This window comes from Saccopteryx leptura, chromosome X (assembly GCF_036850995.1).
Source record: "Saccopteryx leptura isolate mSacLep1 chromosome X, mSacLep1_pri_phased_curated, whole genome shotgun sequence".
Classification (NCBI taxonomy): domain Eukaryota; kingdom Metazoa; phylum Chordata; class Mammalia; order Chiroptera; family Emballonuridae; genus Saccopteryx; species Saccopteryx leptura.
In genome coordinates this window covers 77,352,415-77,379,911 of record NC_089516.1, presented here as the reverse complement: position 1 = coordinate 77,379,911, position 27,497 = coordinate 77,352,415, and the positions used below count along the sequence as shown (strand labels likewise).

Here is a 27,497-nt window from a genome sequence, read left to right as displayed (position 1 = left end):
GATATTTATTGAACACTCACTGTGAGTGACAATTATTTCTGATAAAGAAGAGAAAAATGATTCAAGAACGTACCTTTACAAAAGTCAAGAGGTATAAAGATGGCTAGACCAACATTGAAAATATTATGAATTTAAAAAAAATACCAATCAATAATCTTTCATAATAGAAAAGAATGAGTGAAGTTGGAGTGACCTGTACCAGGAGGTGACAGCAGCAGCAGGAAAAGTAGGATGTGTATGGAGAAAAAATAGTCATTTATATCTTAAGTTTGTGGATAAATTAATAAGGTAGCATCAAAATGATAACAAGGTGTGGGTATTAGAATACAGGCTATAAATGTCTAATTTTTCTTTCCACAAATTGCTATAAAAATCATGAAGTACAAGATAGTTTTCTGAGCCTGACCAGGCGGTGGCACAGTGGATAGAGCATTGGACTGGGATGCGGAGGACCCAGGTTCGAAACCCCGAGGTCGCCAGCTTGAACACAGGCTCATATGGCCTGAGCCCAAGATCCCTGGCTTGAGCAAGGGGTCACTCACTCTTCTGTAGCCTCCCAGTCAAGGCACATATGAGAAAGCAATCAATGAACAACTAAAGTGCTACAACAAAGAATTGATGCTTCTCATCTCTCTCCCTTCCTTCCTGTCTGTCCCTGTCTGTCCCTCTCACTGACTCTTGGTCTGTCTCTGTCAAAAAAAGAAAAAAAAAGTTATCTGACTTACTACTAGACATTTTTGCTAGCACTCCCTGGGCTGAACTCGGTTATCTTGTTAGAAAACATCAAGGATATATTTGTTCCAGGGCATTTCTTTTGTCCATCATGTTTTATCCAATTTTACAGAACTAGCAGTTTACCTCAAGATATTTTTCAAAATACTCTTTTTTATTTATATTTATGTTTATCTCCTTTTTCTCTAGTACACATTAATTGAATAGGAAAGAACTGGAAAATTGAGGACTTTTACATGAACATTGGTGTTTCATGAGACTGTAGGAGGAGGAGACAGGACAGTTTGTCTTGAGTGTTATATCAGGTATTTCTTCCTTTGTAGTTCTATACTCTGTTTAATTCAGCAGTTCATACTGGAGAGTTTATACTCCATCCTACCATGTTTATATAGCATTTGATAAATTTAAGTTAATTAGCAGTAATTTTGTTGTGAAAGTTATTATACCTCTTGAAATAATTAGTACCATACATCCTACAATATCCCAGAACCAACGGGAGTTGTTACGTTCACGTAAAAACATTACTTAAGCCCTGGCCAGTTAGCTCAGCGGTAGAGAGTCGGCCTGGTGTACAGGAGTCCCAGGTTCGATTCCCGGTCAGGACACACAGGAGAAGCGCCCATCTGCTTCTCCACCCCTCCCCCTCTCCTTCCTCTCTGTCTCTCTCTTCCCATCCCGCAGCCAAGGCTCCATTGAAGCAAAGTTTGCCCGGGTGCTGAGGATGGCTATGTGGCCTATGCCTCAGACGCTAGAATGGCTCTGATTGCAGCAGAGCGACGCCCCAAGATGGGCAGAGCATCGCCCCCTGGTGGGCATGCCGGGTGGATCCCGGTCAGGCACATGCGGGAGTCTGTCTGACTGCCTCCCCGTTTCCAACTTCGGAAAAATACAAAAAAAAAAAAAAATACAAAAAAACCCAAAAAAACAACAACATTACTTAAATAAGATAGATCTTTTATTAGGCCCTACATGAGACAGGAACTTTCTTTAAAATATCACTTACTTTGGTAGATCTGAAAAAATAAATATGACAAAATTTGGTTTTAGCCCACATGGTTATTAAGAATCCCTCAATTTATGCCTAGATATATATATAGAATAGGGGAATGCGGAATGAGTTTTTTAGGATTCTTAGTCTAATGTTGGTGCTCTTGATAAACTTTGATCTATATTCCTGGGGTTTAAAAACGTCTAGTAGTCTGAAATACACTTTCAGAAAAGTAGTGGGTATGTTTTTGTACTGGTGTCTTAGGGGAAGGAATTTCTCTATGCATTTCTCTTAATGTATATAGAATTTCTGCTATTATTCTTTCCTTAACAAGCCCTTTTCAAGGCTGTGGGAATTTCTCCTTAGCCTTTTCTTTCATGATATAGAAATTTTCATCCTTCTTCTGCCTCTGTGTGCATGCCTTTAGAAATTCTAAATGCATTAGGCTGCAGTCTCTCTTATGCGGAGGGCTATTTTTGGTACATGATATTCACTAACCCAAACACTCTCTGAGGTCCAAGCCCTATGATTTTATAAATGCAAAAGGGAGTGATTTGGAATTCCTGAAAATATTATAGACCCTTTTAACTGGTGCCATTTTATGGACTTTCAAGTGTATGTATGATTCAGACTAAGCTAACAGTGTTCCTCCAAAGAGTTTCTTAGAGGACCCTATAATGAATAGATGATTTGTTGTTAACTTATCGGTAAAGTTTGTATAAATGGTTTCTTCTGTCTGACAAATATGAAGTGTTCTCTCAGTAAATAAACACTGTACTTTTGGTCTTTTGTACACACTTATTTTGCTTATCAATTCATTATCAACCCTCTATGGGAATGTTGTGAGGATAACTTAAGCTCCTTTTGTGTGCATAAGTGCTGTCCTGAGCCTTTCTACTTGGCAGGTTTTACAAAATGAACCAGAAACTGTTACTTCTTCTCGGGCCTTTGTGTTTAATTAGCACATATTTTAGCTATTCAGTTAACAAATACAGCGTATTGTTATGTTTTCATGTCTCCCTCGCACTAGATTATAAACTCCTTGAAGTCAGGCGCATGGCAGGCTCAGCTGCCCATTTCCCAGGGCACTGGGAAACAGTGAAATTTGTGAGAACACAGTGAAATTTGTGGCAAGCACGAACTCAAACTATTCTTGTTTTTTTTTAAACAGATTTGGTTCATTTGACTTGTTCATCTTCTAAAACAGCTAGAGAAGACTTAGAACCAGTTGTGCAGAAGCTGTTTACTCCATATACCGAAACAGAGACAGGTAAGGATGATAATCATAAACAACCTTCATGATGGAAAGGTAACGTGACCACTTTCCTCTTAAATATCTCATGCAAGTTTGTGTGATCTGAACCAAAATGCGAAGTATTGTGCAACAGTGCTTCCATGCTTTATTAGGATGATGAAACACACTCCTTTCCTAAAAATGGGGAAATACCCACACTCTGCAGTGGTAAGGAAAAATATACATTGTACGTACAATGTATGTAATTAAGTGCAAAAATTGTACATTTATATGTGTTTTATGTGTATATACTCACATGCATAGAAAAAAGACTGCCGGGAAATCTCAATTTTGGTGGGATTGGGGACAAATTTTTTTTCAAATTTTTTTTTTTACTCATTTTAGAGAAGAGAGACAGAGAGAGAGAGAAGGAAGCATCAACTCCAATATGTGCCTTGACCAGGCAAGCCCAGGGTTTTGAACTGGCGACCTCAGCGTTCCAGCAAATTTTTAAAATATTCTTTATTTTATAGGCCTTGTGCAAGAGTATATATTTCTTTATCAGAAAAAAAGTTGTCTTCATTTATGAAAAAAAACAGTTCAACTAAAAGATTAAAATATTAATTGACAAATTTAGTAATACTTCCTAAATAATTATTGTCTTTTAAATGTATAGCTTGTTAGTGATCTGATAAATACTTAGTTCTCAAAATAGATGTGCCACCATGCCTTCATAGTGGAAAAATGCTTTTCAACCACAGATTTTTAAACTTATTTTCCTACATTATAGAACAGTGAATGGAGCAAAGTGTAGTGAACTTTGTGTGTAAGTAAGAGATCAAAACCCAGCCTGGTGGGTCTGCATGTATATGAAGCAGGAGTGGTTTCTGTTGTAAGATCTGCGTGTCCCTCTGAGCCATGTTCCAATTCCTCACTGATTCACGTCTTTTTCTTTGGATGTTACATTTGTTCAGGAAGTCATTCATCTACTCCTACATACTATTTCCTTTTAGTTCATCTCCTGTGTGTCTTACTTGTTTTTTTAATACAGAGGTATTAGGTAGATGGTCATTTCTGTTTACATAAGAAAACAACCTGCTCTGTTTTCTGAAGCTAATAGCAATATAGAGCTCCCTGAATAAAATCCTACAATCTAAAAATTTACTTCACTTTGGTTTGGAATTCAATTGATTTCATATTTGCATTCTGTTCATTGAAAAGTCTCATATAATTGTCTAGATTATTGTTAAACATTTGGTTGAGCCCTGGCCAGATGACTCAGTTGGTTAGAGCGTCATCCTGAAATGCAGAGGTTGCTGGTACGATCCCCGGTCAGGGCACATACAGGAACAGTTCAATGTTTCTGTCTCTCTCTCCCTTATTCTCTCTCTGAAATCAGTAAAAAATTAAATAAAAAAACCACATTTGGTTGCACAGTATGGTACATGATAATATTCCTCAACTTAATTTTGGAGTCACACTTTTATCCTTGGCTTTAATTACTTTGCTTATAAAAATCTCTGAATTTCTTTTTTATTTCTGAACTGTTTAATAATATTTTATTTTCATTGTGTTGTAGTCTCAAATAATACACTAAATTTGAATGTCGTATCATTGTTCACTTTTTAAATGAATTTAATTCTCATTTTTAAAAAATCAAGTGAAGGAAATTACATATTCATCACTTAGGATCCTCTGGCCATTTTCCATTTTAAAACATTAATCTTAATGTTTAAAGTGATCCCGTTTTGGAATGATGTATTGTTTGGGACCTGAGTGAAATTCTTTAGTGACAACTCTGCTCAGAGGGGCCCTCAGGTGCACTGAGGCACTGAGCAGCTAGTTTTCGCCGACACATGGGCCTTTTTATCATCAGGATGAGGTAGTGGTCATATTTTAATTAAAATGTCAGAACAAATACTGTTAGAGTTATTGAAAATGAATCACCAGATAAAGCGAGCACTGGGCCATGGCAGGTCAGAGAGGCAAAGTCACCTGCAGAAGAGAACTCCATTCATTTTCCTGCCTAAATGAGGGCAAAGGAACTTGATGAGCAGTATGAACTTTTAATACATTAAAACGCATTCCTCTGGGCAGCAAACGGCCCTCTTCTTACTGATTGATGGCCCTTATGCTTATGTTTTGATTTTTTTTGACAATGATATGAAACCTTTTGCTTTAGAGCATTGTAAATATTTTGTTTTAAAATGTGTGCCAAAGGAATAACTTTGAGTTTATTTTGTTTCCTTTTTATTTGAGTTCTCAGCCCTGTGTAGTGCTGTGCTTCATACGTCTTTGTGAATGTCGGCCTTGTCACTGGACAAGGAAGTGTATTTATTGCGAAAGATAATGTTCACCTCTCAAACACAGTATTTCTTTGCCATTGGATCTGAGAAATTCCAGTTGGGTTGTGACAACTTTACCTCTCTTCCCTCTTTTTTTTTCTGTTTCTTCCTTTTTTGATCTGAGGTATCAGCCAGAGCTCTTGACATATGCTCTGTCTTTAGAAGTTATTCTTTGGCCCTGGTTGGTGGCTCAGTGGATAGAGCATTGGCCCGATGTATGGAAATGCTGGGTTTGATGCCTGGTCAGGACACACATGAGATGCGACCATTAGCTTCTTCTCCCCTTCCTCTCCCCATTCTCTCTCTCTTCCCCTCCTGCAGCCAGTGACTTGATTGGTTCCAGCAGGGCTCTGAGCACTGAGGATAGCTTAGTTGATCCAAATGCGTCCACCTCAGATGCTAAAAATAGCTCAGTAGTCAAGCATCGGCCTATGACAGGAATTGCTGGGTGGATTCTGGTTGGGGCACATGCAAGAGTGTGTTTCACCATCTCCCCTCCTCTCACCTGAAAAAAAATTATACCAATACTTCCAAAAGCCCTACTTCCCAGACTTCCTTAAGAAAACATCAAAGAGCTGTAAACCCTTCCCTACTCCTAGTCCAAAGAAACTTCTGATGTTTTATTCTTAATAAACCAGATTCCGCAGGTGAGAAATGAAGGGATTGCTCCCGATTCCCATGCACATTGATTCTTATAGAGTTGAGAATATCCTTTGAAGCACTGAGCGAGCAGTATTTTTTAGTCTGTCTTAAATGGTTATTTTACCGAGGAATTTGAGGTATTTTAAAATGTGAACTGAAACGCCTGACTTGTGGTGGTTTGGTGGATGAAGCATCGACCTGGAATGCTGAGGTCGCCGGTTCGAAACCCTGGGCTTGCCTGGTCAAGGCACATATGGGAGTTGATGCTTCCTCCTCCTTCACCTTTTCTCTCTCTCTTTCTCTCTCTCTCTCTCTCTCTCTCTCTCTCTCTCTCTCTCTCCCCTCTCTCTAAAATCAATAAATACAATCTTTTAAAAAAAATAAATGAATAAAATATGAACTGAAGCAAGAATGTCCTCAGTGCCATGCGGTGTCATCACTGTATCGGCTTCTTTCCCTTTGCCCCCACTGTGTGTGGCATGCGGAGTCACCTCATTCCAGCTCACTCATTTTCCATCTCAGAAAAGCAGCACTTCCTAAACACAGTAATTCCCCTGATAGGTGTTGTTTTTTTTATTCAATTTATTGGCATGACATTAGTTAAAAAGGTTATGTAAGTTTCTTGTGTACATTTCTATAATAGTAGTCTTCGTACTGCATTGTGTGCCCACCACCCAAAGTCGAGTCATCTTCCATCACCACAGATTTGACCCCCTTGACTCCTTATTCCCCACCCCCTTTCCTTCTGGTAACCACCATACTGTCGTCTGTGTTTAGGAGTTTCAGTTTTATATCCCATATAGAAATGAAATCATATGGTTCTTAACTTTTTCTGTCTGACTTAGCATAATATTCTCAAGGTCCATCCATGCTGCTATGAATGGCAGTATTTCAGCCTTTTTATGGCTGAGTAGTATTCTGTTGTACACATGTACCATATCTTCTTTATGCAGTAGTCTATCAATGAAATGTTATTTTGAAGTTGGCTGGAGAGGGTGTTAAGTAATTGTTGGGCTCAGAAGTCAAATGCCTCATCTTAATTCTTTTTTGTATTCTGTCCACACGAGGTTAAGGCTGTGGCACTGTCCTACTCTTGGTCTCATGCCTACTCTGCTACATTTGTAAAATAATTTGCTCTCTCCCTAAGCACATCATCTATAGACCATCTATTGCTTTTATATGGCATGCCATTGTTGACTTTCATCGCCTACCTTATTCTGTACTTATCCCTGTTGAGTTTGCCCAAGCTCCTATTCTAAATTACCTAGTACTGTTTAGTACTACACACTATCTAATTAAATAAAATGAGCTGCCATAAGTAACCAATTGTAATTTTGGCCAATTGATATACTCCTAACCAAACTTTTGTGACTTCAATATTTTTTGACAATTGTGTACTTAATTCTCCATGTTATTTTTCCAGCCATCTCTCTGACTTCAAAGAAAGATGAAGCAATTATATGTTTCTTCGAGGGTTTTAAGGTCAAAGCCTGGTAACTCCCTTGTATCTGGAGCATTTATATTCAGCCTGTGTCAACTTTTCATTTTCCTCATGGTCTCTTTTCAAAGTGGCAGCCTCTGTGAAATTTCTTTCCTATAACTTACTGGACTATTCATTTTCCCCAACTTTTATCTAGTGAAAGCCCTCCTCTGACCTGGAACTTTCAGGAAATACAAGCTCTTTGTGTTCGCTCAGAAACAAACCAGGCGATATGAATGGACCTTAGCCCGCTGTTTGGCAGCGCTCTTGGGTCCAGTGTTAGAACTCGTAGGCTCTATGTTGAACTGTCTTCCTGGAAGATTTAATGAAACTGAACTCACCAGTAAATGTACTAATAGCCATATGGTTTTAGTTGTGAAATATGAGTTCCCTATGTTCCTTTATTTTGTCAGTAAATAGGTTTTGCCAGCTATCATGTGCTTTCCTGAAGTTACTGATGCCTTAGACTTATAGATCTTAGTATTAGAAAGGGGTATCTTAGACTAGTGGTCGGCAAACTCATTTGTCAAGAGAGCTAAATATCAACAGTACAACGATTGAAATTTCTTTTGAGAGCCAAATTTTTTAAACTTAAACTATATAGGTGGTACATTCCTTATTGAGGTAGCGCCCGCGTGTGGTATTTTGTGGAAGAGCCACACTCAAGGGGCCAAAGTGGCTCGTGAGCTGCGATTTGCCGACTAAGATCTTAGGGGGTCACTTTTTACATTCAGACTTTTTTCATCCTATCACACTAATAGTTATGGGTTATTCAGGATGAATTAGAAAAATAACATTTGGTTTAAATTAAATATCATGAAATCCTATTCATCCTCATTTGGGAAATGGGGCATTCTTGGTTTTTTTGTTTTTTTGTTTTATGTGACAGAGACAGACAGGAAGGGAGAGAGATGAGAAGCATCAATTCTTTGCAGCTCCTTAGTTGTTCATTGATTGCTTTCTCATATGTGCCTTGACCGGGGGGCTCCAGCTGTGCCAGTGACCCCTTGCTCAAGCCAGCGACCTTGGGGTTTCAAACCTGGGTCCTCATTGTCCCAGATCAACGCTCTATCCACTGCACCACCACTTGGCTAGATAGTATTTTGATTGACAGCATTATGGAGGTGTCATTCACATGCCATATAATTCACCCATTTCAGTATAAAATTCAGTGTATTTTAGTATATTCACAGAATTTTCCACACATCACCACAGTCACTTCACTGTATTTCTGTCACCCACAAAGAAACCCCTACCCATTGGCTGTCATCCCCCACTGACTCTCATTTCCCTCCATCCCAAGTGACCTCTAATCTGTTCCCTGTTGCTGTAGACTTGTCTGTTCTGGATATTTCATAATCTTGTTTACCATTGACTTGCTATATATTCTTTTAAGTTGGTTTTTCCGTGTGAAACATAAGAAAACCAATTTATGTGTCTTTTTCAGAGGCATTATTTAAGGATGAATATAATCATAAGCTCTTTGCTACTGGTGAGGAGAAATGATAGAAATCTGAGAGAACACTATTAGCATTCAATCTAAGTAACTTATTAATAATCAAATTAACCAAATTAATTTAAAAAATGTAACTTGTTTTAGGTTGAAAAGCCATTGCTTGAAATCTCATGCACGTGCATTAGAGTATATGGATGCAGACTTACTGTTGTTTATACACAAAGCTATGATTTACTACAATGCGTAGTCTTGGCTTTGTTAGTAATTGACTACGTACTGTAGTAATTGACAGGCCTATTGTGCTTTAGATGTAAGTAAAATTTATGTCTACATTTAGAAAATGAAGGTGAAAAACCAAGACTTCTATGGGCTCTTTACTTCAATATGAGAGATTCTTCAGCTGTCAGCAGGAACTCTTACAATGATTTACCATCCAACGTCTATGTCTGCTCTGGCCCGGACTGTGGTTTGGGAAATGACATTGCAGTCAAACAGGTAAGGCTGTTGGGTAGTGTTCTTCGTTCTCTTGTGAAGAAGTCAGTGTGTGGTGGGGAGTGAAATGTTTTCTCTCTGGGAGGCGGACACAGAGACTAGGAAAGCCCCTCTCTCATTTAACACCATCTCTACGATTTTCCCTAAACTTTTTTCTGTGAACAAAGTTACTTCAAATACAGTTTAAATATAGTACCAGATACTTTTGCGTTCTTGAAATGACTAACAGCAAGAGGTTATTTATGAGTTCCATTGTGGATATAAGAATAGCAAATGCTATAAATAAACAGAAAAGTGAACTTAAAATGCCAGTATTCTAAAGAAAATAATGCTTCTAGTTTAAACTTTTGGTCTATCAATGTATTATCTTGAAATGCACACACTTTTTTTCTCAGTTAACCTGAGTCATTTAAAAAGGAGTGTACCTAGTGAGACATACAAAATGTAATTTTAAAATGGTTTTAAGGCATTTTCTTGTCTTGGAAAAAAATATGTAATGTATAGTTTTTCACAATTAATGTGATTTCTTTCATGTTTTGGTGCAAGTCAGTGTCGTAAGAGCTACTGTTTGAATGTAAGGTGTATGTTACATCAGGGTGATGTCTGGCAACAGTCCTCTGGTCAGGACTGTTAGGAGTTACAAGGCAGGCTGCCACAAACTACCAAAAGCGAACTGTAAATTCCATTGGGCTGAAGGTTCGTATACATCTACAAATACACTTCTCTGCACTTCATAGAAAGTGAAGAGCAGAAAACATTTTGTGAAGCACATGTCTAAACTTTTCAAAGACATAGTTGGTACATCTGTCAGTATAATCAATAAATGGGTAATTGAATATTGTTTTGTGACCATAGAAGAAGGTTTCATTCCCAGTAGTAACAAGGAACTTCTGGGAGCAAATGGCTTTGTCGAACCTTTAATTTTTAGTGACAGCGGCAGGGCCCTGACCCACACATTTACAGTTTTCTCCCAGAGCCTTTGTTTCTCATCTTCAGAGTCTAATGTCAGTCCTGAGTAGTCACATTCAGCCGAGAACAAAAGGCAGGAAGTCACAACTCTCATCCATCATTCATTCTATTAGTTTAATAGGAACCCAAGATGTTTCAAGAACTACATTTATGGCTTAAAATGATCCAAGTCATTTTTGCTTTCATGTTCTCATTTTTTCCCAGCAGAAATTGCCAACAAATTTTTGGCCAGGTAGCTTAGGTCATTTTTATTCCTGAGTGAACCATAGTGTTTTGCAACCAAAATGAAAGGCCTTTCAAATGAAGGCTTATTATACAGGTGCGCTAATGTGATCTAATCTGCAAGCTAGAAGATTAGAATTAAAGGATAATTTTATTATGAAGTAATTTGTTCCCCAAAAAGATAGTTTTCAGGAGTATGGTGTTATCACAGTAGAAAATCGTTACAATGTTATGTTTGGTCCTAATTATTACATGTTATTCACTGTAAGTAGTTTTAAATTTATTACATAGCTTTTAACTTACATTAGTTTGGGGAGAAAATATTACAATGCCTACGTTGAAGGGCAACAATCATAATATTTACAAATAGCCAGTTTATTCAGATAAACTGTTCTCATTTCGGCACATCTTCGTGAGTTCATCCCATTCACGAATAGGTGACTTCTGTTTTCCAAATTATCTGTCAAATTTTAGCTCTCAGAATAGCCTCTAGGATTTTCCTATGTAGAAAACACAAACACCTGCAGATTTCTTTCTTTTTACTTAACATGCTTCGTTTTACTAGTTAACAAGTTTGCATCTGCCTTTTTTTTTTTATTGGCAAACATATAGATGTTGGAAAACATAGACCTACATTCCTTGTGTTCATAGGGAACTATGATTTGAAGACATACTAAAAAGTATCGCATGATCTCTGTTTAATATTTACATTATAAAGTTGTGTACAGAAGCATACTAAGACCTTCCCAATGTCACCACAGTGATGCTAGCCTAAGTGATAATCGTGATTCTTTCAGTGACTTTGTAGTTTATATTTGTTTGTTTTCCTCTGAACTTGACTTATGATCACTCTTAATACAGCTAGTGTCTTGTTTATCCACACATGCTGGTGAACAGACTGGAATTTGGCTCCTACTTCCAAGGAAATAATAGCTCACTCTTCATCATGAGCCCCCATCCCCTGGTAGCTGTCACTACCATGGGAACAAGAATAGATCAATAGAACTATACTCTTTGTATTATAATTTAGGTAGAAAATTAGTTAAATTGACTGATTTGGGCTAGATTGGCAACCTAACCACCATTTAGAAAATTGTTTTTATGGAGAGATGAACAACACACTTAGGACTTTTAGCACATCATTTGGAAGTTGAAGATCAGCTTTATAGGTCATACGAGCTGTCAAGCTGCTCACATGTTGCTGTGCCATTCGCTTTCTCATGCCGTTGAGAGAGAGGGCAATTTTAGGTGTCAGAGTGTCTGAAGCTACCAGTCACTGAGTATTATCTATGTGCCAGGCACTATCCTGAGCATCTCATACATAGCATCTTATTTGGTCCTTACAGCAACACTATGAGGTAAGGACCCATAATCCCCATTCTACAGATGAAGAAACTAAGGCCCAATGGTCACAAAGCTGATAAATTTTTGAGCCAAAATTTAACCTCATGTTTGTTGAACCTAATGCTTGTACATTCATCCAGTGTACTGTGCTACCTTTATCTTGTTAATATGGATATATTCTAAATGCATTGAACTTCTAGATTAACCAAATATTTATTTTTGTTTTGCATAAATGTTAAATAAACATAGCCATATCATGAATAACTCAGATTGTCCTCTTTGTACTTTCCAGTATAAAGAAACCTAATTGTAATATAATAATCCCTTTTTTATATTTTATAACCACATGTAACTCTTTACCTTGTAAACTAACTTCTAGCTTATAAGGGCATGGAGGATTAAAAGCTGACAGTTAACTACTCTGAACTGACCTCTCTATGACATTTCTTAGAACTAAGGCTTACTTGGCAAATGCATTGCAGCAAATAAAGTAACATTAGACAGACCTTCTAGAAAATGCAGTTGACCAAAGAAGTTTCTGGCAGTAAGGAAGAAGAGAGACTTTGGAAGGGCTACATTCTGGCTATACAACTGGTATCAGTAGAGGCCAGAGGCAGATGGGCTGAAGGTAGAAGTTACACGAGCAGAAAGCATGAATAGGGGGTAGCACGACAGCCTGCTGGTGCATGGTGGTCTTAGGAATGAGGTTGTCTCTGACTGGGGTATGCAAAACAAGTGTAGTGGGGTCCAGCCATAAGAACCAGAGTTCTGGGCAAACATATAACCGAACCTGTAGGGTGGTAGTACAGGGAAGACAAGGTGTAAGACACAGAAGAACTGGAGTAAAATAAAGGGAGTGATAATATTTATTATATTTATATTCAATATTTGTACAATATACAGATTTTAAAGGTCTTTATTTATTTATTTTAAGTGAGAAGAGGGGAGATAGTGAGACAGACTCCCACATGAGCTCCACCCAGGGCCGACACACTAGAATCAATCAAGCCATAGCTGTGGGAGGAGGAGAGAAAGAGATAGAGGTGGGAGGGGGAGGGAAGGAAAAGCAGTTGGTCACTTCTCTTGTGTGCCCTGTCCGGGAATCAAACCCAGTATAAGGTCGGTGGATAATGGGAAAGGTCAGGCCCGGGAACTTTGGCTAGGACCGCCTAGAACCAAGCGCGCCAAAAGAAATTTCCCTGGAGCCCTTTGGAAAACAGCTACTGTCTGCCAACCAGTGAGATTTCACCATGTCATATTAGCTCGACCACCCTAGGGACCCTTTAAATATCTCCCACACGGGTCACCACTTGCGACTTCCCTGGCCTCCATCTTTCCTCGGGGCCAGGGAACCTCGCCGGGCGGGATGTGCGCTCTGTACTCAATAAAGCCTTTTGTTATTCCACACTTCATGGCTCTGGCCCCTTCCTTCTCAGCGGGGAAAAATACCTTACACCCAGTATGTCCACATGCCAGGTTGACACTGTACCAGTGAGCCAATTGGCCAGGGCCAAGGTCTTCCATTTATTAAAATATATGTTGAGATTCTCCTCCATGCCATTCACTAAGGATTCAGAATTGACTAAAACCCAGTCCTTACCATCCCTGGATGAATTACTGTTTAGTAAAGGAGAAAAATATGTCAATAAATGGCAGAGTAGTGTGTTTTATGCAATAATACATTAATGTCCAGAGTCTAGGTGTGAAACAGACAGGCCATGAGACCCACCTGGGAGTCAGAAAACCTTACAGAGGGGAATATGGAGGATGAGGAGTAATTCTCCATCTAAGTGGAAGACAATTGAATCAAAATATTTCAAGTGTCACAGCCTCTGAACAGGCTGCTTATGTATGGCTTGCTTAAGATTGTACACATCAACAAATGTTAGTGAAATGAAAGGTCCTAGAGGTGGAGAGAAGTGAAAACAGATGCTGAGAAGACTGGAAGAAGGTAGGTGTAAAGGGTTCTGTATGTTGTAGCGGGGATCATAGATTTTCATCCTATTTGAAATGGGGAGTCATTGAAGAGTTTTAAGCCTGAGAGTGGCACACACAGAATTTCAGTTTCCACACACCCCTCTGAGGGCAGCACGGAGATGGTGACACAGGAACCCTGGCCGCCAGGTAACCAGTCCAACTTTGAGATGTTACTGTTGTCTAGGGCACAGACTGTGCGTGCCTGGCTGTGTCTGCAAGAAAGGACCCAATGGATTCAAGAACCAGGAGATAAAATCAGCAGCATTCGGGGATTGACTGCATGCAGAGGGCAGAAGGGAGGGAGAACTTCTATAGACAGACAAGGGAGATAAAAGGCAAATCCTTAGGGGATCTCAAGTGTGAGATAGCAGCTCTGTGTGACCCCAATCCTCCTGCTTCTACGTCTTCTTCAGCGAATATGTGTGGTGAGTTCCCGAGACGGAGGGCAAAGCAGTTGTCTTAGATATTTAATATTTAATTTAATCCATGGTAAAACAACATATACTAAAACTATACCTTAAACTACTCAGGAAAGAAGCTCGTTTTCTCTCCCTGTCCATTCTTTCAACTCCACAACACAGCTCAAAAGTTTCTGTTAATTACCCCTTTACCCCATCCCTAGGAATATCAATTGTAACCACTTGATATAGGAGTCTATTGCGGTAGATGGCGGGATGGTAAATAGATAAGATTTTGCAGCTAAGGTGATCTCTACTGCAGCTATTAAACTCTGCCACTGCAGTGCAGAAGACGCCATAAGGCAGAGATGGAGAAATGAGAGTGGTTGTGTTCCAATAAAACTTTATTTACTGAATCAGGCAGCATGCTGGATTCGCCCCGGAGGCCATAGTTGTCAACCACTGGCTTAATGGATGGTCTTCTGTGTACCCTGGGAAGGAGTATTAAAGTGGACAAAGATATTATGGCCTTTAAGGAAAACAAGCATGTATCTTAACACCCTTAAACAGCTTTCTTTTACCAATAGATTAGAGTGCAAGCCCCCCAGGTTGGTGAGAACTCTTATCTAACAATAAACTGTATTCATCTAAATAAAAGTAGGAATGATTAGAATAGGATAGTAATACTACTTGCCCCTTGCCACACTTACTTTTGTGTGTGCATATTTGTTATTGCTAATTTTGATTATATTTACTTTCTTATTCTTCCTGCACTGCCAGACTAAACTCAGCTTAAATCTTAACATTTTAAGTTATGTTGTTATTAATAATGATAACAGCTATCATATATAGGGGCTTAGTCCTGCTCTTTTATAGAAAAGGAAAGCAAGGCTTAGAAGTTAAGTAAGCATTCCCCTGGCCCTGGCTAGTGGATCAGTGGATAGAGCATCAGCCGGCATATAGATGTTCTGAGTTCAATTCCCAGTTAGGGCACACAGGAGAAGGGACCATCTGCTTCTGTCCCCTCCCCCTCCCTCTTTTGTTTCCCTCTTCCTCTCCTCCAGCCAGTGGAGCGATTGATTCGAGCATGGCCCCGGGTGCTGAGCATAGCTCAGTTGGTCCAATCACATCAGCCTCAGGCACTAAAAATAGCTTGGTACTCAAGCATCGGCCCCAGATTGTGTTGCCAAGTGGATCCTGGTCAGGCCTCATGAGGGAGTATGCCTCACTATTTCCCCTCTTCTCATCTTAAAAAAAAAGAGAGAGAGAGAGAAAGAAAGAAAGAAAGTTGAGTAAGCATTCCCCAGATCACATCGCTGCCAAGTAGCAGAGCCAGTATTCATGAGCCCATTATCTCAGATACTATGTCTATACACCTGAAAGCCCAGGACAAAGAAAATAACACCAGAAAAGAAAATGGTTGTGCAAACAATGAAAACTTTTCTGGATCTGAACAATGACTTATTAAAATCTTTGTATGCTAAATTAGACTGCATGGATATCACAAATAGTCTATATTCGGAAATCATACAAAGAATATTCAGGAAAATTGTGTTCCGACCGGCATGCAGAATGAATGTCCTTAAACTCTCCACTATTGGAACACTTGGTAAAGAGTCTGGTCAAGTCCTGATACACTTGAAGGACGGACTTCAGTGCATGCATAGGACTAGAGGGAGAAAAGTCCTGGAATTCTGAAAGCAGATTTTACCAGGTCATGTCTACTGGGTAAGGTTCTGCAGCTTAAAGAGATGAAGTGTAATGCATTTTTTTGCTGATGCCAGAAAGGCTGCATACATTTTAAGCTGATGTGCAAAAACTATTTTGTCCTTTCTTCCCTGGCCAGGCTGAGACACTCTTCCAGCAAATCTGCCCCAATGAAGACTTCTGTCCACCCCCTCCAAACCCTGAAGACATTATTTTGGAAGGAGACAGTTTACAGCCAGGTCCGTCAGAACCCAGCGTCATACCAGAGGTCACTTCGGAGACTCCCGAGGAAAGTGCAACCCTGGGAAAGCCGGACAGGCTCTCGGAATAGCAGCTCTCCATCAAACTGTGTATCCCACTTGGGAAAGTCCTCTGGCTTCAGACTAATGGGTCCACCAGCTGTTTGAAAATTTTTAGAAAGCAGCAGTCAATTGACGTGCAGAATTACGAAGACAGATAGGTTGTAAAAATTCCAAAGGAGATTTTTCTTTAAAGAGGACATTCCAAGAACACACACACAAAAAAACTTGTAAAGCACATTGACTCACTTGCTTTGACATACCAAACCTGTGGAGTTAGCAGATAGAAATTATGAATGAACTGATTCCCAGGAATATAGCTTTGGAGATGAAAGTGATCCTATGCATTGTTAATAATTGTGCTTTTAGGACAGATTTGCTTTGCACTTTAGATCTTTGCTAGAAAGCCACATCTTCATAATCAGCTTACTTATTTCCTTTGATTATTTGAATTATGTTGCCTTTAAGGGTATAAGCATCACGACCCAGATGATTAAAGTGTATGTAAGTATAATTGAGGAAAACTAAAGTATTGTCATCTGGTAGGAACCTATATTTGAAATAGAAGTTTGTTTTCTTAAGAAATATGAAAATGATAGTATTCAGTTAGATGTTTTTAACAAAGAAATCATGAGTTTTTAAATGTTAGCAGTGATTTTTATATGTGAATGAGTTATTTATGCACTAGGAAATCTCAATAATGAAGAAATGGAAAGATTTGGACAGGCTCATCAGTCTGGACCTTCTGTCGGTAACTGGGGCACTAGCCTCATTGTCTGTGGACCTGATTAAGTCCTAGCTAGCTACACCACTGATGAGATTAGGCAAATGGTTTAACTTCTGGGGCTCAGTGTTTCCATGTAAAAGGTAGAAATAGTAATACCCTGCCTATTCTATGGGAATGATTGTGAAGATAAATGAAGTCCTATCTTTAGAAGGGTTTTTCTGGAAGTAAAGTTGTTTCAGAATTTTCCCACTGAGCCTTACCGGTGTTGGCATAGGGGATAGAGTGTTGACCTGGGACACTGAGGTCACCGGCTTGAGCATGGGCTCATCTGGCTTGAGTGTGGGCTCATCTGATCCCATCCTCACTGACTGGAGCAAGGGGTCACTGGGTTGGCTAGAGCCCCTCCCATTTCATCCCTGTCAAGGCACAGGAGAAAGTCATCAATGAACAAGTAAAATGGCACAACCATGGTTGATGCTTTTCATCTCTCTATTTTTCTGTTTCTTTGTCTTTTTCTCTCTCCCTTGCTTAAAAAAAAAATCCCATAGACTTGGAGGTGACTTTTAAAAATCTCATGTAGCAGTTATTGTTTGCTGTCAACTTCCTCAACACAGTAGATCAGTGTTTGCATTTAACTTTTAAAATGAATCGCTATTTCCTATGTATTATTTTATAGTCTTATAGGCCAGTGAACATAGTAACATGTAGAATTTGATTTTTAATCTTAATAAGGGCAATTCTTCCTATTGTTTTTCTGGTAGATGCATCTGAAACCAAGGACTCTGAATAGAGTATAACAACTAGTAGATCCTGGTACGCACTTAACATAAAATGTTAGGGTTGTACATAGGCAGCAAATCTAGTTTACAGTGACTGTATTAACATTTCTTTTTCAGATGCCAAGCTCTGATGGTTTACTTTTTTGATCAATAGGTTGGACTTAACTTATTCCAATGTATAAATTCATAAAAAATTCATGGTTGTGCAGTGTACCATAAGCTGCCAACCAGAGAGCCATGACTACAGCCGAAAGCACATAGTTCTTACAGACTGGTTGCGAGAGCTCTGAGCTTTCCAGACTTCAGGAGAGATCTCGAAGGAGTCAGTGCTGTCACCTCAGAGACTCATGAAAAATGGAAAGAACCGAGGAATGTATTTCTTGCCTTACCTTTTCAACTTCTGGCTGATGTAGGGGGAGCCAGATGCAAGGCAAACCCTTCCAGCCCCTCACGGCTTCCAACCCCTCTTGCCCTTGTACAGCCCTTCCCCCATCTCTTTACTTTCTTCTTTTGCTCCCTTTTTGTAATACTAAACAGATCAGGGACAGTAGAATCACATTGTTATCTACTTCGGTATGTGGATTCAGGCCTTTGTTAAATCATGTTTCCTGATCCCAACAATAGCAGGCACTAAAGGCACAATGCACACCTATAAGCCCCTGCTCCTCAATACCAGCAATATTAAAGGTTCTACTATGCGAGAGTATTGAGTCTGACTGCAACTGCAGTAAATTGCACTAATTAAGATATTGTGCTTTGTTATAGTCTTAGAGTTCAGGCCTCTTGAATAGAGCATGCACATGTATGTACATAGCCAGTCAGGGTAGGCCAAGGATAACTAGCGAACTCCTGATAGCTTGACTTGTGCTATCGAGATATAGGACAATGAAGGAACTAGCTTGTGTTTTCCCAGTCAAACCCGAATTGTACCCTGTTTTACCCATTAACCAGCATCAGAATCTCTCTCCCGTATTATTACATGTCACTGAAATGTTTAAAAGCTCCTGAGTATGATTACTGATTATGATGAAATTAGACAACTGTTAAAAAGCTTGTGTTAGAGAATTTGACATATCTCTTGTTGCCTCAAAATGGAACAAATTATTTTAAGAGCTTTCTTTGCAGCTATCATAATAACTGCAAATAAATATTTGTTCATAGTTTTAAGTCAAAAAAAAGAAAATCCTTTTATTTTGGTTGTAAACCATAAGCCTGAAGTCATGAATAAAATTCATATGTTGTACATGATGCAGAAATTTCAGTACCTTATATAAAATTTTAAAAATTGCTATATCAGTGAATTTTGATTCATGTGTTTAAAGTATTCAGTTACACATGCTTCTCATTAACCAAACATAATACCATTCAGTTTAGTAATCAAGAGAAAATCAATTACAAACACTATGATACTAATGTATTTTTGTCTAGTTGGTATGCCTGCCCAGAAAAGCATATATATATATGAGAAATTTATATATTTTTCTATAGGAAAACTGATTTTGGTTTTCCACATCTGTGATATTTAGTTTCCATAGTAACAATGCCACATTAATGATTATCCTTAGAATGGTTGTTTCTGAGGTCGGCAGCCCTTAAAACAATGGCTGTGCTAAATGATTAACTTCTAGCACAGCTATAGTTTAGAGAAGGCAGTCATTTGTCTCAAGACCTCAAACTATTTTGTTGACATTAGATTGCTAAGTAATAGTGATCCTTGAAAGCAGGAATTAACTAATTTTCTTATAAGTAAGTTACTTACTGCTATTGATATTTAATAATTGGATCCTTCTACTGTCAGTTGTATTATATGCATTTCAAAAAGCATGAATATATGATTACTCATAATTTGCACATTGTAACAGTAAATTTTCAAAGGAAATAAAGTGTTTTTAATGTCTTTCTGGTGTGCTATCCTGTTTTTTAATACTGAAGTTTTGTATATCTGCCAAGAAATTAAAAATTGTCTTAGAAATGATTGATTTGTTGATATCAGTTTATTATTTTAAGCACTTAATTGTCGAGCTATATACTTGGTTTTGTTTGTCACGTTTGCCAACTGTTGGGTCTGTGAGCGAGATCATCAGTTGATCTCTGAGTGTGGTTTGCTTGGTGGACTGCTCTAGATGCCAGGATCAGACCTCGCTCTGTTTAAAATTAGTGTTATGAGGCATGGGTTGGGGCCTTGACAGTATACTTTGACTGCTTATAGACTTCTCTTATATTTCACTGGTGCACAAGAACCTGAAATGTTGTTCATCCTCACTGGTGAATGAGAATTGAAATGTTTTCTTCATCGTGGTGGAGTCCCAGCAGCGTACTTGCAACAGAAAAGAGACGGATGATTTTCTTTGCGCGCAGAAATCATTCATTGAACTTGGATTTGTTCTTGGATCAACTAATTAAAGCAGAGTGACATCTCCTGTCAATTCCTAGTAGTTTCTAAAGCTTCTCAGACAGGACACATTCAAAAGATAACAAGACTCTTTCAGAACTGACATTTATCTGTGAGATTAGTAATAAATCAAGTTTAAGAAAGATAAGGTTAATTGAATTTTCAAACAAATAGCTGCATTCTCCTTCAAGCACCTTGGAGCTCCTACAGTAGTCATATATTTTTTTAAACAATTGCTTTGATATGTTTGAATTCTCCTCCTTAATGATGGATTTTTTAAAAGGCCAGTACCTGTATAATTATATATTAACTAGTGTCACCCTAATAAATTCAGTTTTTAAAAAAGGAAATGCTTAAAACAGCCAGTAAAGTGCTTTAATGCTTAGCATCCCAAGTCACATTTTGAAATCTACTTCTCTTTCCATTTGTACAGTTTAGCGGTAGGGCTGCAATGGGACATCATTCCTGAACATGTCACAACTGCTCTTTCTGGTGATGATGACTTTTAGGACCATTTGACAAGTAATCATTAGAACTTGAATCCTAGTAGACTAGAGGGTCTTTTAGTGCATCAATGCATGGGGATTTATACTGGTAACTTATATTAATGCTAATAGGACTTACATGTGTAAATCTTCCTATCAATGAGACTATTGACCCCTAACAGAAATGTTCTTTTGAGATGGACACTTGCTTATCTAAAGGCATTACTGAATTACTTTATGCAGAATTTTTACAGATGGAAATGAACAAACAAAAAGGCAAAACTAACAACTCAGCAGAGGATTTGTTTGTAGAGCTTGAAAAGATTAAATACTAGCTCTTCATTTTCTTTTCTCATATCTAATATGCATTAGATACTGTTACCCTTTCATATTACTAAAATAGCATTGGCCCTGGCTGGTTGGCTCACTGGTAGAGCATTGGCCTGGCGTGCAGGAGTCCCGGGTTTGATTCCAGGCCAGGGCACACAGGAGAAGTGCCCATCTGCTTCTCCACCCCTCGCCCCTCTTCTTCCTCTCTGTTTCTCTCTTCCCCTCCCGCAGCCAAGGCTCCATTGGAGCAAAGTTGGCCCAGGCGCTGAGGATGACTCTGTGGCCTCTGCCTCAGGCACTAGAATGGCTCTGGTTGCAACAGAGTGACGCCCCAGAAGGGCAGAGCATTGCCTACTGGTGGGCGTGCCGGGTGGATCCCGGTCGGGCGCATGCGGGAGTCTGTCTGACTGCCTCCCCGTTTCCAACTTCAGAAAAATTACAAAAAAAAATAGCATTATCTCTTTTTTAAAAAAACAATAACTTTTTTCCCAAAATTTAATACAAATCACTTTTTTTAAATTTTTAAAAATTTTTAATTTTAATGGAGCGACATTGATAAATCAGGGTACATATGTTCAGAGAAAACATCTCTAGGTTATTTTGACATTTGATTATGCTGCATTCCCATCACCCAAAGTCCAATTGTCTTCCGTCACCTTCTAACTGGTTTCCTTTGTGCCCCTCCCTCCCTCCCCCATAACCCTCACACTCTTGTCCATGTCTCTGTCTCATTTTTATGTCCCACCTATGTATGGAATCATATAGTTCTTAGTTTTTTTTTTTCTGATTTACTTATTTTGCTCAGTATAATGTTATCAAGGTCCATCCATGTTGTTGTAAATGATCCAATGTCGTCATTTCAAATCATTTTTTAATGTGTAATATTACCCTAAACATTCTAGAAATATTCGACATTTTAAAGCTATGTAGTAATGCCCACTCTCCTACCAACCAGGGAAATGCAGACCAAACTAGGAGACATAGTTTTGCTCATCAAGTTGGAAGAATCCAAAGGATAACACCCGGAGTGCTGAGGATGTTGAGGAAAAGCACACTCATGGATGCAAGAACAAGTTGTTTCTAGTCTTTTTGAAGGGTAATTTGGCAAGGCCTTTCTCTCTCTCTGTGTGTGTGTGTGTGTGTGTGAGAGAGAGAGAGAGACAGACAGACAGACAGATAGGCAAGGGAGAGATGAGAAGAATCAACTTGTAGTTTCAGCATTTTAGTTGTTCATTAATTGTTTTGTCATATGTGCCTTGACTGGGGGGCTCCAGCAGAGCTAGTGACCCCTGGCTCAAGCCAGTGACTTTTGGACTGAAACCAGTGAAAATGGGGTCATGTTGATGATCCCACACTCAAGCCAGCAACCCTACACTCAAGCTGGTGAGCCTGTGCTCAGTCAGCAACGTTGGGGTTTTGAACCTGGGTCCTCAGCATTCCAGGAAGACGCTCTATCCACTGCACCACTGCCTGATCAGGCGTTGATACCTATTTTTAGTAAGTCTTAAATGCAGATGTCCTTTGATCAAGTAGTTCTTATAAAAATCTAGGTTATGCAAAATTTTGTATATATACAAAATTCGTGATTGCTCACTATAGCATTTTTTTTTAATTTTGGAAATAACCTAAATTTATTAAAAGGAGACCAGCTTAAATTGTTAATGCATGCATTTTATAGTGTAGAATAATGTTCAGCTGATGAAATGAGTGAGGTATATCTATATGTAATATATATCCAATACATTTAAAAATCAACTCACAGAATGATGTGTATTCAATTACGTAAAAATTAAAACTTACATACAAACACATCATAGGAAAAGTTTGGGAAATTTACATACTAAACTGGTAACAGTGGTTAGTTATGTTGGGAAGAGATATTGGGGCTAGTGGAGAGAGAGTAACTGTAATTACTAATTCTAGATATTTAGAATTTTAATAAATAGCAAGTATTTATGTATTATGAAAAAAATCTGTTTATTAATCTGACACCAAATTCCTATGTAATACACAAGACAAGCAAAAATAGTGACCTCAGACATTGGATTACATTAATGATTTATAAAGTGCAGTTAAGTTTATAACAAACATAATAAGTGACTAGTTTTATAAACTGTGATATGTCCATTACAGTGGAATATGATGCAACTGTCAATTTGAATTAGGAAATATATACCTGCTCTAGTATGATCTCCAGAACTTAGATGACCCAAGCATCCTATACACAAAAATATGTGTAAACTAATTACATTTTGTGTAAGAAGGGGAAGGCTATTCAAAAACAGACATATTTAAATGGTTACCTGTTGGTTCATATAGTTCTTAGTTTTTTTCTAATTTACTTATTTCACTCCATATAATGTTATTAAGGTCCATCCATGTTATTGTAAATGATCCGATGTCATCTTTTCTTATGGCTGAGTAGTATTCCATAGTATATATGTACCAAAGCTTTTTAATCCACTCGTCCTCTGACGGACACTTGGGCTGTTTCCAGATCTTCGCTATTGTGAACAATGCTGCTATAAACATGGGGGTGCATTTCTCCTTCTGGAACCATTCCATGGTGTCCTTGGGGTATATTCCTAAAAGTGGGATGGCTGGGTCAAAAGGCAGTTCGATTTTCAATTTTTTGAGGAAACTCCATACTGTTTTCCACAGTGGCTGCACCAGTCTGCATTCCCACCAGCAATGCAGGAGGGTTCCCTTTTCTCCACATCCTGGACAGCACTTATTCTGTGTTGTTTTGTTGATGAGCGCCATTCTAACCGGTGTGAGGTGATATCTCATTGTGGTTTTAATTTGCATTTCTCTAATGATAATGATGTTGAGCATTTTTTCATATGAACCAATGCATAGATGGGACATAAAAATGAGACTTAGAGACATGGACAAGAATGTGATGGTAACAGGGAATGGGGTGGAGGGGTGGGGAAGGGGCGAGGAAGGAGAGGGAGGGAGTGGGGGGAGGGTAGGGGCACAAAGAAAACCAGATAGAAGGTGACGGAGGACAATTTGACTTTGAGTGAGGGGTATGCAGTATAATCAAAGGTCAAAATAATCTGGAGATGTTTTCTCAGAACATATGTACCCTGATTTATCAATGTCACTGCATTAAAATTAATAAAAATATTTTAAAAAACCTGTATAATTAGGTTAACCAGTGTTACCTCAATAAATTCAATTAAAAAAAAAATGGTTACCTGTTGGGAAAGGGAAGAGGCAGGGCACAAGGATGGATACTGGACCTCTTTGAATACACCTTGTTTTATAAATTTGACGTGAAACCAAAAGTCCATAAAATGTGAAATCAAACTAAAACCATTGAACATAATTATATGTGGAGTTGCTGGTACAACTATATACAGAAGAATTATTTTCAGCGAATTTAAAGCACAGCATTTTAGTATATATTCTAAGGCAGCGGTTCTCAACCTGTGGGTCGCGACCCCAGTGGGGGTCGAACGACCAAAACACAGGGGTTGCCTAAAGCCATCAGAAAATACATAAGGGGTTAAGATGGGGTAAGACATAACAAAGTTTTTACTTTATTCAGTGGGCTTAGTGATAACAGCATACACACACACACACACACACGCATACACACGCACGTGCGCACACTAGCAAAGTAGAGAGTGAAAGGGACAGAGAGGAAGGGAGAGATGGAAGCATCAATTCTTTGTTGCGGGACCTTAGTTGTTCGTTGATTGCTTTCTCATATGTGCCTTGACTGCGGGATGACAGCCAAGCCAGTGACCCCTTACTCAAGCCAGCGACCTTGGGCTCAAGCCAGCGACCTTGGGCTTCAAGTCAGTGACCTTGAGCTTCAAGTCAGTGACCTTGGGTTTCAAGCCGGCAACCTTTGGGTTCAAGCCAGCGATCATGGGGTCATGTCTGTAATCCTACACTCAAGCCAGCAACCTCAGTGTTTTGAACATGGGTCCTCAGCTTCCCAGGTTGACTCTCTATCCACTGCACCACTGTCTGGTCAGGCAGTTATTTTAAATTGTATATAGAGATAATAATTATGTTGATGTGGTTAGTAACCAGTATATTCTGAATAAGAAAAAGATAAAAGCAAAGTTAAGTAAAAACCCTGTGATTTTTAATTTTAATTAGACATATTAATATAAACTCCAGATTGATTTTTGTCATTCTAAAAAGTACACTTTTTTTAACTAGGAAGCTGGCAAAAGCTACTAGTGTCATGTGAAAAGGACATTATAACCAACTCAAAAAGGGCTCCCATTGGTCATATATATGACCATTTCAGAATCAAGAGCTTATAAGGAGACTCTAAAGTAGCAAACAAATGTCATTGACCAGTCATCAAGATGCATTGCGATGGTACCAATCCTGTATTCCAAAAACTAATAAAGGGGAAGAAGCAATTATATTCCCTGTAAAGTGTCATTTATGGTATCTGCATATTGAAGGGAAGTTTTTTCTTCTTCTTTTTTTTTTTTTTTTGTTTTTCATTTTTCCGAAGCTGGAAATGGGGAGGCAGTCAGACAGACTCCCGCATGCGCCCGACCGGGATCCACCCGGCATGTCCACTAGGGGCGATGCTTTGCCCCTCTGGGGCGTCGCTCTGTTGCGTCCAGAGCCATTCTAACGCGTGAGGCAGAGGCCACAGAGCCATCCCCAGCACCTGGGCCATCTTTGCTCCAATGGAGCCTCACTGCGGGAGGGGAAGAGAGAGACAGAGAGGAAGGAGAGGGGGAGGGGTGGAAAAGCAAATGGGTGCCTCTCCTGTGTGCCCTGGCCGGGAATCGAACCCAGGACTCCTGCACGCCAGGTCGACGCTCTACTGCTGAGCCAACCGGCCAGGGCCTTGAAGGGAAGTTTTTATACAAGATCCACAATTAATAAATGCAGATGGAATGCTAGAATTGGAAAAATGACTGCTTTGTAAATCCAATATAGTAATGTACGTACGTGATGCTCATCAGTGTCTCCTAAAATCTTTAGATGAAAGGTTGATGCAGACATCACCGAAACCTACTGATCCATCTTAGAGTCACTACATGTAGAAAATTAGATGCTATAAGCCCCCTGCTGTGTTGTAATAGGAAGTACATAGCACTAACTGGGAAGAATTCTTGCCAAAATTAAAATTAAAAAAACAAGTTTAACTTGGATATAATGAAGCCTCTAGACCTAGCTGCTAATTTATAGACACTGGGGGATAGAAGAGCATATTAAATGATACCACAACAATGGAATGTATAGAATTCTACAGGACAAAGGACCCAAATTTATCAACAGTTAACTGACACAGATGATAATGGAAGACTGCTACAGATTAAAGGGTACTTTAAAGGAAACCTTGTCTAATATTGGTGGGAATGCAGACTGGTGCAGCCACTGTGGAAAACAGTATGGGGTTTCTTCCAAAAATTAACAGTGGAATTACCGTATGACCCAGCTGTTCCACTTCTGGATATATACCTGAAGAAATCCAAAACACTAATTCCAAAGAAAATATGCACCCCTGTGTTCATTGCAGCATTATTTACACTAGCCAGGACATTGAAGTCATCCAAGTGCTCATCAATAGACAAGTGGATAAGTGGTGGTGCATATATGTACAATGAAATAGGATTTCTTGACAATAAAAATGAATGAAACCTTACCTTTTGCTACAGCATGGATGGACCTGGAGGGCATTACGCTAAGTGAAATAAGTCAGAAAGAGAAAGACAAGTACATATGTGGAATCTAAAGAACAAAATAAATGAACCAACAGAATCGAAGCAGGTTTATAGACACACAGGGCAGACTGAGGGCTGTCAGAGGAGAGGGACTGAGAATCTGGGTGGCAGGATTAAGAAGTACTAATTGGTAGTTTCAAAAATCGTGGGGTGTAAAATGCAGCATAGGGCATAGTCAATTACATTGTAATAACTATGTACAGTGCCAGGTGGGTACTTGAAATATTAGGGGTACAACTTTGTATATGATTTTCTAACCACTGTGCTGTCCACCTGAAACTGATACAAAATAATATTGAATGTAAACTGCTCTCTGTATCTAGGAGGCTGTTTCTATTTTGTTTGTTCCTTCAGTTTGAATTTCTGAGTGCTGCCTCACACCATAAAATCTCCTTAGCTATGGGCAGCGTATTGTCCACGATGTGGCCAGGGGAGCAAAATCAGTTTGCAAAGAAAGAAGCAGTGCTGAGGTACAGAACTGCCCAGTGAACCTAGAGTTGGTCTCTGAGAGCTTTCTAGTTCCAAGATCCAGCCCTTCCTGAAGCCCAGTATCATTCCTCTGGACTTACAATCAGATTCCCTTTTTTCCTTTGGGGGGGAGGGCAACAGAGACAGAAAGACCAGAAGGGAGAGAGATGAGAAGCATCAACTCAAGTTGCTGCACCTTAGTTGTTCATTGATTGCTTTCTAATATGTGCCTTGACCGGGGGGCTACAGCAGAGCCAGTGACCCCTTCTCCTCAAGCCAGTGACCTTGGGCTTAAGCCAGCAACCTTGGGCTTCAAG

General features: G+C 39.1%; 1 protein-coding gene across 1 annotated transcript in view; it reads left to right on the top strand.

Moving 5' to 3' along the window:
• The window catches only part of CHM (CHM Rab escort protein), a 185,730-nt gene extending 166,042 nt beyond the window's left edge, over positions 1–19,688 (top strand). The window contains exons 13-15 of the mRNA XM_066356271.1: positions 2,892–2,990; positions 9,215–9,372; positions 16,126–19,688. Coding sequence (XP_066212368.1) covers positions 2,892–2,990; positions 9,215–9,372; positions 16,126–16,317 — 449 coding nt within the window. The 3' untranslated portion in view covers positions 16,318–19,688. The remainder of the gene's footprint in view (positions 1–2,891; positions 2,991–9,214; positions 9,373–16,125) is intronic.
• Positions 19,689–27,497: the final 7,809 nt, after the last annotated feature.